This window comes from Lethenteron reissneri, chromosome 18 (genome assembly GCF_015708825.2).
Source record: "Lethenteron reissneri isolate LAM-NWPU_2019-01 chromosome 18, ASM1570882v1, whole genome shotgun sequence".
Taxonomy (NCBI): Eukaryota; Metazoa; Chordata; class Hyperoartia; order Petromyzontiformes; family Petromyzontidae; genus Lethenteron; species Lethenteron reissneri.
In genome coordinates, this window is record NC_083796.1 from 2,952,539 (window position 1) to 2,967,290 (window position 14,752).

Here is a 14,752-nt window from a genome sequence, read left to right on the forward strand (position 1 = left end):
TGACTGCAGGAGTTAATATTCTTTTGGTAAAGTCACGTACAATTTTTTTACAAAAAACTACGACGTTTCGATCGCGACGTCTTTTTTCTCCTGATGACGATTGCTTGTGTTGCGATCGAAACGTAGTTTTTTGTAAAAAAATGTTTGTTCTACGTGACTTTACCGAAAGACCCAAAGAATATTAAACTCTTTGTAATTCTTATTGGTATATTGGCCAATAAAATTGACACATTTAATCAATTATTTGCTCCAACTGCCTATTCACACTGCCTACTCATGTCTAATGTGACACTTTTTTCCAGCAAAATTGTGCGTGCAGAATTATACCAAGGTTTATGTAATGCATTTTAAACGTCTTGCACCATATGTATCCAACCGTACTATTCGGAGGTGCGGTGGAAAGATATCAAACCAAATACACAAAGCAGTTTTAAAGAAAAAAATTTTCGGCCAAGATTTAAAAGTGCATGGCTCCAGTTGCTTCCTGATAGTCGTCGTCCCCTCGCCCACCGAGTTCTCAGAGTCGGTAGTTGCCCTGTTTGCTGAGCGTGTAGTGCAGTTCACTGCCTCCAACTTGTCATCCGGGTTACAGGTACCCCTCCTGCACTCTTGAGAATGCTCCGCGCACTGGGCGACAAACGCTAGTCCGTCGGAACGGTGTTTTTTGATACGTGAATGCCTATTTGCCATTATGCTCATCAACTCCGTTGTCGGTAGTGTGGTGTGGCTTGTATGGGCCATGACAACGAATTAAACAGTGCTGCCCACTCGGGTAGTAACGACATCGGCTCAAGGGGTGCGGCAATCGGTCAGGTGGGGCCTACAATAAACATTTTTGCTAAAGTGGGAGACTGAGCGAGCTCTCTCCCACTTCAGCAAAAACATTTTACTGGTAGGAACCTCCTGGTTACACCAGCCCACAGGGGATTATTGTGTCCGTCGTGCAGGGAGGGGCTGGGTGAGGAGCATGGGGCTGGGTGGGGATGGGCAGGGTGGGGAGGGGCTGGGTGGGGGGTTGGAGGGCTGGGGCTGGGTGGGGAGGGGCTGGGTGGGGAGGGGCTGGTCACCCCGTGGTGCCCTTATAAAACTCAACGTTTAACCTACTCACGCCGGCTTGTGCCCGCCCTCACAGTCGGGCATATTTGCGGAATACACCACGCCGCCGTTGACCGAGCAACCCAACGTTCCTACCAGCTCCCTCCGCAGGAATGTGTTTTCTTGCTGTGGTTTTCCCACCTGATGACGATTGCTTGTGTAGAAATCGAAACGTGATTTATTTCTACCTACGTGACTTTACCGAAAGAACCAAAGAGTATGGATTCCTGCAGTCACGAATGCTTCAAATCAAGATTGGGGCCCTTCAATGTTTGATTATTGCAAACCCAACATTACCGCTCTTATTAAATTAAAGGAAAACGTGGAACGTCAATGAAAACATTTCAGAAAAATACATTTTTTTAACTGCTTTTGAAAACATGGGTGCCTGTCAAGGGGGTCCCACCAACTTGTAGCTTTGGTCACCAGGCGGGAGGGGGGGCAAGGCACCCCCTGCCCCTACGCAACTGGGCCCCAAGCCGCTGCAGTCCATGGATGTGAAGCGTGTGTCCCACTGGCTGTGCACGCCCAGTAACGGCACGACTACACGAAAGAGGAGCAACTAAAAATAAATCCTTTATCGCTTTTCCAAATGAAACTTTGCACTGCGCCCACTGCTAACGCGTGTGAGCTTATCGCCGCTGGGGTCGTTAAAGTAACCGTTGACAGTTTCGTTGCACGCTGCTTGCGTTTGAGCTTGACAGGTGGCACCGTTGAGAAGCTGGGTTCAAATCTGCGTTTGGGTCAACCAAACCCCTAATCTGGCCTCCCCAGTGTACCATAATTTGTCTAGTGACTTACCATCAGATCCAAAAAAAAAGTCAGCATATGCCATTAAAAAATGTTTGACACGTGATAAAAAAAGTGACATGCCCCTTGTGTGGAATAGCCAGCCCTGTTGAAGTCACTGAGGGCAGTAGGTTAGTGACATGTTCTTTAACAGGATGGTGAGGACCGCTCTCCAGGAGGAGTTTCAAGTGAAAATGTCTTTGCTTTGTGACGTGATGCTGACTGCCCAGTTGGAATGTTATTGGTTGGGAAACGCGGAATAACATTATCTGCAGAATATAAAGGGCTGTATTCTCTTAGTACAGTGCTTTGCTGTGGTGGAATGGCAATGGATGTAGTTTTAAACTCGAAGGGTCCTTCTGTCTGCCACTTGACGTTTGAGGGCCAGAAATATAAAAAAATGTTAATCTAACAGACCCACCTCTCTCTGCCCCCCCCCCTCTCTCTCTATTTAAGGCCTCGACACAGAGGCATTGAGTCTCTCTGTGTCTATGTTGTGTGTGTCTCTCTGTGTCTCTGTGTTGTCTCTCTCTGCTTGTGTGTCTGTCTGTGTGTCTCCGTGTCTGTGTTTTGTCTCTCAAATTTAGTTCTACCTGGTGACGGTGGCTTGTGTTGCAATCGAAACGTCGTATTCCATTATTTAATTTAATTTCTTTCTACGTGACTTTACCGAAAGAACCAAAGAGTATTATTAATCTAATTTGAAAACGAATTTCTTCGGAACTGCTTTTTGTGTTTAGTTTGTTGTCCTTCCCCCGCACCTCCGATTAGCACGGATGGCTACGTACGGCGCAAAAGAAGTTCAACATATATGAGTGGAGGAGTTTTTTAATCATTCTTTTTAAATGTGATTGCGTTGGCCTGTACTCGGGTTAACGGTCGATATTTATATTAATGCTCTCAATAGCTTACAATTCATCGTGCTTTCTGACGACAGGTTTTGAAGCTTCATTAATGAAAAAGTATTTGTTTCAAAGTTGCCGTTAAAGTGTGCCTTTTAAAAGCGTATAAGTGATGTCACTGCCGTGCATTTTGAAACAAAAGTCAATGAAGCGATGGGGTTTTGTTTTTCTCTCGCCAAGCTTCAGGCTCACATGGCACAGTCCACGGCACCGGTGCGTTCCCGCACGTACCTGGCTCCGTGACCACCAAACACAAACTGCCGAGCTACTACTTGACACGTTGTTTTGACTTGGTAAGGAGATGAGAGCCCCCTGAAATGCAAGCCGCCCTTCTCTCCATCAACCGAACTTCATTTATTTGAAGGCGCCTTAAAAAAAAATCCAGGGACGCTATATTTTAAATTATCCTCCATTAACAATTTTAAACCGCGCAATTAAAATGGTAATTAGGTTAACTCACTACAACTAAATATTTTTTATTGTGTCGGGTAAGGCCCGCTGAGCTATAATAGCGCTTTTTCAGAATCGACCATGGCCACAAATGATGGCTCAACGAAGCGCCTTATCATTGGGAAATGTATAGCAGCCAGATACTCTAAACGCGTGTTTCTAAACGTGGATGGAATAACCGGAGGACCTCGGAGAATATCCACGCGACCACGGAGAGAGACATGCGAACTCCAAATATACAGCAGGCGTCACGGTCGGAATCGAACCCACGTCCTCCTGCTATACCAGGCGAGGGAGTTAACATCTCCTGGCCACCGTGATGATGATGAGAGAGCGAGACACGAAAACTCCAAATATATAGCAGGCGTCAGGATCGGGATCGAACCCACGACTTCCTGTACACCGGGCGAGGGAGTTAACATCTCCTGGCCACCGTGATGATGATGATGAGAGAGCGAGACACGAAAACTCCAAATATACAGCAGGCGTCAGGGTCTGGATCGAACCCACGCCCTCGTGTACACCAGGCGAGGTAGTTAACATCTCCTAGCCACCGTGGCGCCCCTCCACACGTATTTAACTATCGGGTGCCCATACTGGTGCGCTGCTGAAATAGTAAAACACTGACACATTTGTTCACGTGACAACTTTATTAATTGGTTATATCGGGTGGAGGAGGGTGTACGACACACATTTTACTCACGCGACCTGAACTAAAAAAATATATGAATCATAATAATGATCGCTAAAGCCTACGCGTTAACATTTTACCTGTAGTGTTGTGACAGTACTGATGGTGTAAAAACAATGTCGTTTGTGTACACGTTTCACATATACTTAAAAAAATTGGTATTTACTGAAGGAACACATTTTCACAAGATCGCATCAGTAGAGATTGCTACATCATATTTTCACTGCCGCTATGCAGTGCTGCATCAGATCTGTCCACTCGGATTTTAATCGAATATTTAAACATTCACATTACTCAGCAGCGCTGCTTGCTACTTTACACTTTCACGAATAAAACAACCCACTTAAAACCCCATACGCAATCTGAGAAATGCGTTTTCGAGACGTCATATAACTGTGCATTTCAGGAAGAGGCTGCCTCTTAGCAACCCGAGCAAGGGTCACTTCTTGCGAGCATTTGAGCAACAATGGCACGGATCGTAGCTCCAGGATGAGGAGGCAATGAATTCTAGCTCTGGGTTGTTCGGTCCCGCGGTTGCTAACGCGTAATCAGGTAGATTCGTTGAGAAATTGAAAGGCGCCGGCCATAGCATCATCGTCGTCGTCATCATCTTCATCATCTTCGTCGTCGTTGTCGGTGCTTTCTCCGCCAAAACTGACGCACGCGGCCCACACAGTTTCTCAACAGAACCGATCTGGTGGGAGCCCAGCACTGGTGCATCACCATCATCACCATCGTCACCATCGCACACGTTGCCTTCGGTGTTCCATTCACCAATTAGTGCACGCGTGTGACGAGTCATCGCCCGAATCTGAGAAGACCTCAGGCCGAATTAATTTTCCTTCTCACCCTGAATCTATAGCCGCAAATCACGTGCTGCTACCTCTATGTATGTATGCTGACCTTCTTTCGCACCGTACTTAGCCAACCGTGCTCATGGAGAGAGGGGGTGGGGGGGGTGTGCTGCTGCCGATGTCGGAGCCAAAAAGGTTCAAGCCAGTTTTTTCTCCTCGTTGGTTTTCCCAAACACGTGCATCAAGTTGAACTCGGACTTGTCGTACGAATGCACCGTGGCGTGCGTCTCCTGGATGGGCTTCTCGCCCTCCGGGATGCGCACGCACTCGGAGAAGGTCCCGAAAATCTTGTCCATGTGGCTGAAGTGCGGCGCGAAGTTGGACATGGGCTTCTGGTGGTGCATGTCGTGGTGGAGCGAGCCGCCGAAGAGTCCGAGGGGCAACCAGTGGCGCGTCGACCAGGGGAAGTCGTAGCCGCAGTGCTGCTCCACCGAGGTGTACACGTGGAACGCCATGAAGGCCCACGTGGTGAGCAGGTGGCATTGGAGCAGCACGGGGTCGATCGTGGTCCAGGCGCCCACCACGAAGAGCTCCCAGCAGCCCAGGTACTGCGTGGACCACGAGAAGGGCGACATGAACTCGTGGTGCACGGCGTGGAAGGTCTTGTAGAGCCACCGGAACTTGTGGTGCACCATGTGCCACACGAAGTACTGGAAGTCGAAGAGGAGCAGGCACCCCACAACGCCCATAATTAAGTCGCCGAGGTTCGGCGCCTCTTCGGGCAGGGGTATCGGTGGCCTCCAGTACCACTGGGCCACTCCGGCCGGGAAGATCAAGATGCAGTGGTTGTACATGGTGAGCCAAAAGCACTTGGCGAAGTTCGTGCTCGTGGGCTGAGTGTTCTGCTGGATCTTGTAGCGGTGGACGAAAGCCCAGCGCTTGCCCAGCAGGTTACAGGGCATGTAGCAGAGGCAGCAGAAGACGTAGAAGGCGACGTTGAAGACGACCGGGAATGCGGGAGAGCGCAGCTGGTCGGTGTAGTTGAGGCGCAGGTGGTCCCATGCCGGCTGCAGCACCGACTTCCTGGCGTAGTAGCGGCTCAGCCAGTCGCTGTCGTTGAGTTTGAGGAATTCCATCTCTCTCCGCACGGCGCGGTGGCTTTGCGCGTCTTGGCGTATTTCCTCGGCGTGGCTCAGCAACGGGCATCCAACCAACCAGCTACTATATATGCGCTCACAGTCACTCGAGAGCGGCTGACATCATCGCGGGGAGGGCGGATCAACGACCTAATAATGCCTGTAGCGAATGAGCGTTATATACTTTCGAACCTCTGTGTGATCCCCCCCTCCCCCCACCCTTCTTTCTGGCTAAACGACCTTGAAACAATCGGTTTAAAGGTGTGACTCTGATTGCTAGAAATCTGACCATTGCAACCTTGGTGCTGATAAAGGGATGTTCGCATAGTGCAATGCAGGACGCGTGGTGTATGGTTGCGTGCGTGCGCTGGGCACTGAGTGTACTGCTGGTCACGACAGGGGTTGCTTTCGGACAATATTCCTGCTGATGCTACTTTTTTTTGCTACGGTTTAAAAAGACATATTTAGATGCAAGCAAACATGACATTTGTGTTTTGTCTCCCGGTGTGTTTATTTGCAAAGTGCACGAATGCACTTAACGGCTGGAACTTATTTTATATTACTTCGGGATGGTATCGTTTAAAGTGCATCGCATATCGCTGGCAGATATCATGGTTACGAGGCTATAATCCTGGGACTATGAAGCCATGAAATCGACTCGTGCTCCAGGTGGATTGACATTGCCAGGCCACCAGAGGTAGTGGTGGCGGCTTTTGGAGGCATTCCTCCAGCAGTGGATATATCATGGCCGATTATTAACCGTACGTAGGCACATTACATTTAGTATAGTATAGAGTACTCTTTGGTTCTGTCGGTAAAGCCACGTAGATGAAAAGTAATAATAAAAATAATAAAATGTTATTATTATGATGAAAAATAAAAAAAGGATGCATTTTTTTAAATAATACAAATGTATTATTCTTTTTATTTTTCATCTACGTGACTTTACCTAAAGAACCAAAGATTATGGATTCCTGCAGTCACGAAAGCTTCAAATCAAGATAGTTTACAGTATTTTGCAAATTAATTTTGTATGTGCGCAGGTTTTGTTGGTGTTCCAATTCGTATTACGCGCTGATAGAATGTGAATTCTAGATTTGAAGTTTTCGTGACTGCAAGGATCCATACTCTTTGGTTCTTTCGGTAAAGTAACGTAGATGAAAAATAAAAATAAAAAATGAAAAATAAAATAAAATTTAATATTACAAAATTAATCTACGTGACTTTACCGAAAGAACCAACGAGTATGAATAGAATGTGAATTGAGCTCCTGCTAGAGGGTGGTCCAGATGTCCTGGGGACCGCGCATTTGGAGCACCCTGAGGTGCAATGCGAAGAAGACCGCTCGTCCGTGGGAGGGGTGGAGCGACGAGATAAGTCCACGTGCTGGAGCAGCACAGGACCCCAAGGGATGACGACGACGACTCAAGGAGGAGAAGGCACGAATCCAGCAGTGGATTGACCATGGCGGCTGATGACGATGATTACATTTTGTCATCAGCGTGAATGACTAATGTTTGTTGGTGTTCGGTGCTAGGTGATTTAAATGTGTAAGCAGAAGCGAGCTGCGGTTTCCCTGGCGACATCCGTGCGAATTAGAGTTGAACAAACGACCATTCGTGCCCTGCCAAATGGGCACAATGGGTGGTTTAGTTGAGAAAAAAGTCGCGATCTTGGCAACAGCCATTGCCGACGAGGTTACGCATTAATCTGGCATGCAAGGTTAAATATGTTTTGATCTTTCAACGTACAGTATTTTTCAATGTAAAATTGCGTCGTCATTTAAATAAACTTGCTTTGGTGACGCTTGGTTTGTCTTGGCAGGGATGTCAGAGTTAGCACGCTGGACATGTCATCCGGAGGTCGCCGATTCTAAACCACCCCCCCCCCCCCATTTCTTGACCTCTCCCCCCATTTCTAACCACCACCCCCCCATTGCTCACCCCCACCCCATTTCTAACCCTCCCCCCCCCCCCCATTTATGACCCCACCATTTCTTAACCTCCCCCCTCCCATTTATCACCCTACCATATCTTACCCCTTCACCCCATTTCTAACCACCCCCCATTTCTTACCCCCCCCCCCATTTCTAACCCCCCAATTTCTTAACCCCCCCCCTCCCATTTCTACCCCCCCCCCCCCTTAACCCACCTCCCATTCTTAACCCCTCCCCCCCCAGCTGTGTTTAACCATCAGTAGAGACTAGAGAGTTTACAGGCACATACCTCCGACACTACGGTAGTTCCCGCACCCCAGAAGCGCTCTCTCTCCCACACACTCAGGAGGAATAATAAACCAAAACTGTGCACGTGACAAGTTCTACATTATTTTCATTATTTTTTCACGAGATCTACGTGGGAACGACACACATTCCAATTAAGCAAAAGTAGTATGGCATCAGAACTGTAAATACATTATGTACGTACCAATACGACTTGAATAGATATATTTGCAGCCCTATGACAATCCTCTACTGGATGAAGGCCCACTCTTGACCTGTCGGTCACAGGGGAGGAGGGGGGGGGCGGTTGTCCGTGATCCGATCAGATATCGCTCCCCGCCGTGGAGTAGCCTTGGCTAGGAGTTGATCTCTGGGTTCAGGGTCCAGTGTCACAGCAGCGTAAACGGCACCGCGTTGTGTAGCGGCTGCGTGAATAGTGATTGGCATGAGCTTTCGGGTAAACGATCGCCCACTTCAACGCAACGTTCTTGCACGTCACCCTCCTGCTGCGTCTAGCATTTCTAAAACTCGACTGTACAATTCTTAGCAAATATTAAACTTTCAGTTGAGTCCGTGAGTTCATTGCACATCCAGCCATTGGTGCTATCGCTGGTGCGCAAATTTACATTTAGATTTTATTTTTGCTAGGGTCGGGGACATTTAAACATTAACAAAGCAGGGCCTCCGTGCTGCGATTGCTGACGACGATGATGAATGTAGATCGAGACACACAACCCGTCTAGGGAGGAACAGAGAGCCATCGAGTTCGGTTTCACCCCCCTCCCCCCCCCCACATCGTCCCAAGTGAAACGTGATGCCATTCGTGCTTCAACGCGGTCCTTTGTCCGCGTACATTAATTTGCTTAATGTATGCGTGGCATCCAATCAGCGGTTTCACTCTTTCTGTGCACAGGTGCCGTGCCAATTTAAAGCCCCAACAAAACAAGTGCGCGAGACTGGTTTGGCAGTGGCGCATTTGGCACAAATTATTAGAAGAAGAAAAACGTTACACATTTGTCAATTGCGCTGCCTCTGAAAAGAAAAGAAAACATAACAGGCGACATTTTGGCGAATGGTCCTTCTGTATTACGTGTTTCGGGCATTTTGTTGTAATCTGCCAATACTGTTTTGTATCATTATTGAATTATGCATGTTGAACTTCTTTCGCACCGTACGTTGTCAACCGTGCTCATCGGAGTGTGCGGGTGGGGGGGTACAAACGAAACTCAACACGAAAGGCGAGTTCTTGTCACGAGCAACGCGCACGTCCTTTGACAGCTCCACCAACCCACTCATCGTCAGATCTTGCAACTGCCACCCCAGGGCCCTCTGTCACCCATCGCCACTGAACTCACCAAGCGCCTTGCGTGCAGCATAGTCGGGTCTCGCCTCGACTGTTGCAAACTCCGTCCCTAATGCGATCCCCATCGAGAAAACCTCAAAAAACTCCAAAGTTTGTAAACACGGTCATCGCCCGCATCGTACTTGGTGTTTCTCATCCTCAGTTTTAGATTCGCTCACCTCCATCTGCTCCCTCCACTGGCTTCCCATCACCAACAGGGTCAGCCAACACAGAATCTCCTCCTGCCTGTGCCAACACGTCTCTTGCTTTCGGTCGTCCACCAAATCTCTATTCGGTACTGTCGCCCTGCACTGCAGCCCCTGTCACCCTGCACTACAGCTCCTGTCACCCTGCACTACAGCTCCTGTCACCCTGCACCACAGCCCCTGTCACCCTGCACCACAGCCCCTGTCACCCTGCACTACAGCTCCTGTCACCCTGCACTAAAGCTGCTGTCACCCTGCACCACAGCCCCTGTCACCCTGCACCACAGCTCCTGTCACCCTGCACCACAGCCCCTGTCACCCTGCACCACAGCTGCTGTCACCCTGCACCACAGTCCCTGTCACCCTGCACCACAGCTCCTGTCACCCTGCACTACAGCTCCTGTCACCCTGCACTACAGCTCCTGTCGCCCTGCACTACAGCTCCTGTAACCCTGCACTACAGCTCCTGTCGCCCTGCACTACAGCTCCTGTCACCCGGCACCACAGCTCCTGTCACCCTGCACTACAGCCCCTGTCACCCTGCACTACAGCTCCTGTCACCCTGCACTACAGCCCCTGTCACCCTGCACCACAGCTCCTGTCACCCTGCACCACAGCTGCTGTCACCCTGCACTACAGCTCCTGTCACCCTGCACCACAGCTGCTGTCACCCTGCACTACAGCCCCTGTCACCCTGCACTACAGCTCCTGTCACCCTGCACTACAGCCCCTGTCACCCTGCACCACAGCTCCTGTCACCCTGCACCACAGCTGCTGTCACCCTGCACCACAGCTCCTGTCACCCTGCACCATAGCTCCTGTCACCCTGCACCACAGCTCCTGTCGCCCTGCACTACAGCTCCTGTCACCCTGCACCACAGCTCCTGTCACCCTGCACCACAGCTCCTGTCACCCTGCACCACAGCTCCTGTCACCCTGCACTACAGCTCCTGTCGCCCTGCACTACAGCTCCTGTCACCCTGCACCACAGCTCCTGTCGCCCTGCACCACAGCTCCTGTCACCCTGCACCACAGCCCCTGTCACCCTGCACTACAGCTCCTGTCACCCTGCACCACAGCTCCTGTCACCCTGCACCACAGCTCCTGTCACCCTGCACCACAGCTCTTGTCACCCTGCACCACAGCTCCTGTCACCCTGCACCACAGCTCCTGTCACCCTGCACCACAGCTCCTGTCACCCTGCACCACAGCTCTTGTCACCCTGCACCACAGCTCCTGTCACCCTGCACCACGGCTCCTGTCACCCTGCACCACAGCTCCTGTCACCCTGCACCACAGCCCCTGTCACCCTGCACCACAGCTCCTGTCACCCTGCACCACAGCTCCTGTCACCCTGCACCACAGCTCCTGTCGCCCTGCACCACAGCTCCTGTCACCCTGCACCACAGCTCCTGTCACCCTGCACCACAGCTCCTGTCACCCTGCACTACAGCTCCTGCCGCCCTGCACCACAGCTCCTGTCACCCTGCACCACAGCTCCTGTCACCCTGCACCACAGCTCCTGTCACCCTGCACCACAGCTCCTGTCACCCTGCACTACAGCTCCTGCCGCCCTGCACCACAGCTCCTGTCACCCTGCACTACAGCTCCTGCCGCCCTGCACCACAGCTCTTGTCACCCTGCACCACAGCTCCTGTCACCCTGCACTACAGCTCCTGCCGCCCTGCACCACAGCTCTTGTCACCCTGCACCACAGCTCCTGTCACCCTGAACCACAGCTCCTGTCACCCTGCACTACAGCTCCTGTCACCCTGCACCACAGCTCCTGTCACCCTGCACCACAGCTCTTGTCACCCTGCACCACAGCTCCTGTCACCCTGCACTACAGCTCCTGTCACCCTGCACCACAGCTCCTGTCACCCTGCACCACAGCTCCTGTCACCCTGCACCACAGCTCCTGTCACCCTGCACCACAGCTCTTGTCACCCTGCACCACAGCTCCTGTCACCCTGCACCACAGCCCCTGTCACCCTGCACCACGGCTCCTGTCACCCTGCACCACAGCTCCTGTCACCCTGCACCACAGCTCCTGTCACCCTGCACCACAGCCCCTGTCACCCTGCACCACAGCCCCTGTCACCCTGCACTACAGCTCCTGTCACCCTGCACTACAGCTCCTGTCACCCTGCACCACAGCTCCTGTCACCCTGCACTACAGCTCCTGTCACCCTGCACCACAGCCCCTGTCACCCTGCACTACAGCTCCTGTCACCCTGCACTACAGCTCCTCCACAGCAGCAGCAGCAGCAGCGCGACTCACAACCTCCTCGTCCTCTACACCCAGAGCCAGGACCGTGGCCACTGCAGGACGCCGTCTTTCCGTGTCAGTCCCCGCCGTCTGGAGCGCCGTTGCGCTGCTGGAACAGGCACAGCATTCACACTCACACCGACTTTGAAGACACTAAAAGCCCCCACACATCTCTCGCGTGGCGTTCGAGCGAGACTCAGCTTCGCTTCCTACTTCGGTCACAGTCGTTTACGCGCGTGAAATATTGTGCACGTTATTGCATTGCATTGTTAATGTTGGAGTCCAATTCTCGAATCTGTTCAGTAACACAGGCATTTCCATGCTTGCCTCAAACACCTGCATCTTAACTATTAAACTAAGGGGTTTTTATACTCTCTGTTTTTTTCGGTGAAGTCACGTAGGTAAAAAAATAAATGAAAACAACTCCATTAAATCACGTTGTCCCCACCTGAAGAAGGACGCTTGTGTTGCGCCCGAAACGTCGTGATTTAATTTAGTTGTTTTCATTTATTTTATTTACTTTGATTTTTTTACCTACGTGACTTTACTGAAAAAACCAAAGAGTATGAATCCTTGCAGTCACGAAAGCTTCAAATCTAGTTTCATTTTTATTTTACCAGGTAAAGCCCACTGAGCTAAAGAAACTATTTTTTTAGAAGCGACCTGGCGATCAATAATAGCTCAACGAAGTGGCTCATCGTGTTGAAATGTATAGCGGTCTAATGCTGTAAATGCATGTTATAAATGTGGAGGGGGAAAACCGGAGGACCCGAAGAAAAATCCACGCGGCCGCGTTGAGAACAATGCAATCTCCAAATATTTCGACATCGTCAGGATCGGAATCGAATCCACGACCTCCTGCATACCAGGCAACGTAGTTAACATCTCGCCAATGCGGTGCATTCTGGTTGTTGTTTTGTTGTCTTCAAAAGGAATTTCAGGAGTCCATGAAAAACATGCATGGGCAGCATACTGTATGAAGGGGTCAATAGTCCATTACCAGGTTTTTGGGACGACGTTAGTGTCTACGTTACTCCTCGTTCATATACAAATATACTTCTGGTGTGCACGGGGAATGCAGAGGACTGAGCGACGTCGGCCCCAAGATATGTTGATGCTTCACAAAATATTGAAGGGGTGGTTATTTCTTGTTTCACCGAATTCCACCCCCCCCCCCCCCAAAAAAAGTTCTTTTAAAATCGTTTATATTAAGTTCGCTTGCTTGCTTGCGTGCTTGCTTGCTTACAACCGTGCAAATCTTTCGGTCGTTTTTTAACCCACTTCCCGTGATCCAATCGAGCTGACATTTTGTACACAGACTCGTTGTGCGAGACAAATAATGTTCGTGAAAATTTTTTTAAAAATTTTACGCTGTTTAGGGAAAACAAATTAAATATTTAATTACCAATTGTTTAATACTGCAGACAATCATCTGACCCATAGGTGGCAGCCATCTCAAGCCAGAGGACGAGAGGACTCTAGCCGCCACGCATATAAAGGATTTAGAGTGAAAAACTTTGTTTTTACGGGTTATACTTATTTCGTTTGCTTCTGGTTGTCCGACCACCCGTCACGTCGATGGTGACGTTTGGATGGGGGCCGCGCTGGTAGGGCGAAAGGATTACTCCAGGGCATATCCTAGAGTAACCCCAGAGCCTTGTGGCCACGTTGAAGAACTGATTGCCAGCATGTTAAGGCAATAAACCACAGCCGCTATCGTCAAATCTGACCTAAGCACGCAACTTTGCACTCGTGACGTCCACGGGGCCGGTCGTGTTTTTTTACGCCATGAAAACCACATTTGCGCAAAGGTACCCCACGTCAACATGGACATGAATTGATACGCACAAAAGCGTCTTCAATCAGCGTTTGCAGACAGCCAATATGTATGAAGCTGACCACTAATTTTTTTAAGAATATCATACATGCCAGATAATGATCGGTGACTTGTTAATAATACATTCGAATTGTCTAACAATCATTAACACATCATGGGACCTCTCTTGTCAGTATCAAAATATAAGAATAGGTGTTAGCCTTTCTGGCAATAAAACAGTTGTGTTAAGATGTTAAAACACAAAACTCAAACATTTTGCAAGGAATCATGTCTGTGTAGCAGAGGTCGCAACCGGGTACCCGATACCCGTACCCTACCCGATACCCGGCTACCCGTACCCGGCCGGATATGGGTACGGGTACCCGTTTGCGACCCTGGTGCGGCCGGGTACAGGTACGGGTAGGCCGTGAGTCATCGGTAAATAACCGTTTGTCACTCATTTCGGGTAGGGTACGGGTAGTGTATGGGTGCCCGGCCGGGTACGGGTACCCGTTTGCGACCCTGGTGCGGCCGGGTACGGGTAAGGAATCAAAACCCGTTTGCGACCTCTGTTGTGTTGTGCCACTGTTGGGCGGTATGGTTATCACCATTGATTCTTACCTGCAGTAGCGGACATATGCCAACAGAGGGTGGTAGACAGGATAGGTGGGATGAGTCGGCCCGTTGGGCCACCAGGGACCCCAGACCCCAAGAGGGGGGCTGGGGGGGGGATGCCGTTACATTCCAGGGCCCCCTAGAGAGTTCGAGAAGGAAGGTGTGGCTCGGGGCGGAGAAACTCTGGAACGGGTATAAAAGCCGGACCTCTGAACGGGTCAAGCAGTCATCGTCCACCTGAAGACCTGAAGACTTGGGGATCTGAAGAACCACTCTGAAGACATGAAGCTAAGAGCCCAAAGGCAGAACCCAAACCCCTGGCAAGGGTCGGGTTCAGAGCTTACCAGTCTAGGGTAGAGCTATAACCAGAGTGAGGCACATTAGTCCAGAGGGGCTACCTCCTAAGGGTATCGGGTGTAAGGGGCC

General features: G+C 50.3%; 1 protein-coding gene across 1 annotated transcript; it reads right to left on the reverse strand.

Annotated features, from left to right (window-relative positions):
• Positions 1–3,867: 3,867 nt before the first annotated feature.
• LOC133343698 (cholesterol 25-hydroxylase-like protein 1, member 2) lies at positions 3,868–6,025 on the reverse strand. Its single transcript, XM_061553444.1, has one exon. The coding sequence runs from the start codon at positions 5,855–5,857 to the stop codon at positions 4,919–4,921; it is 939 nt and encodes a 312-aa protein (XP_061409428.1). The 5' UTR covers positions 5,858–6,025; the 3' UTR covers positions 3,868–4,918.
• Positions 6,026–14,752: the final 8,727 nt, after the last annotated feature.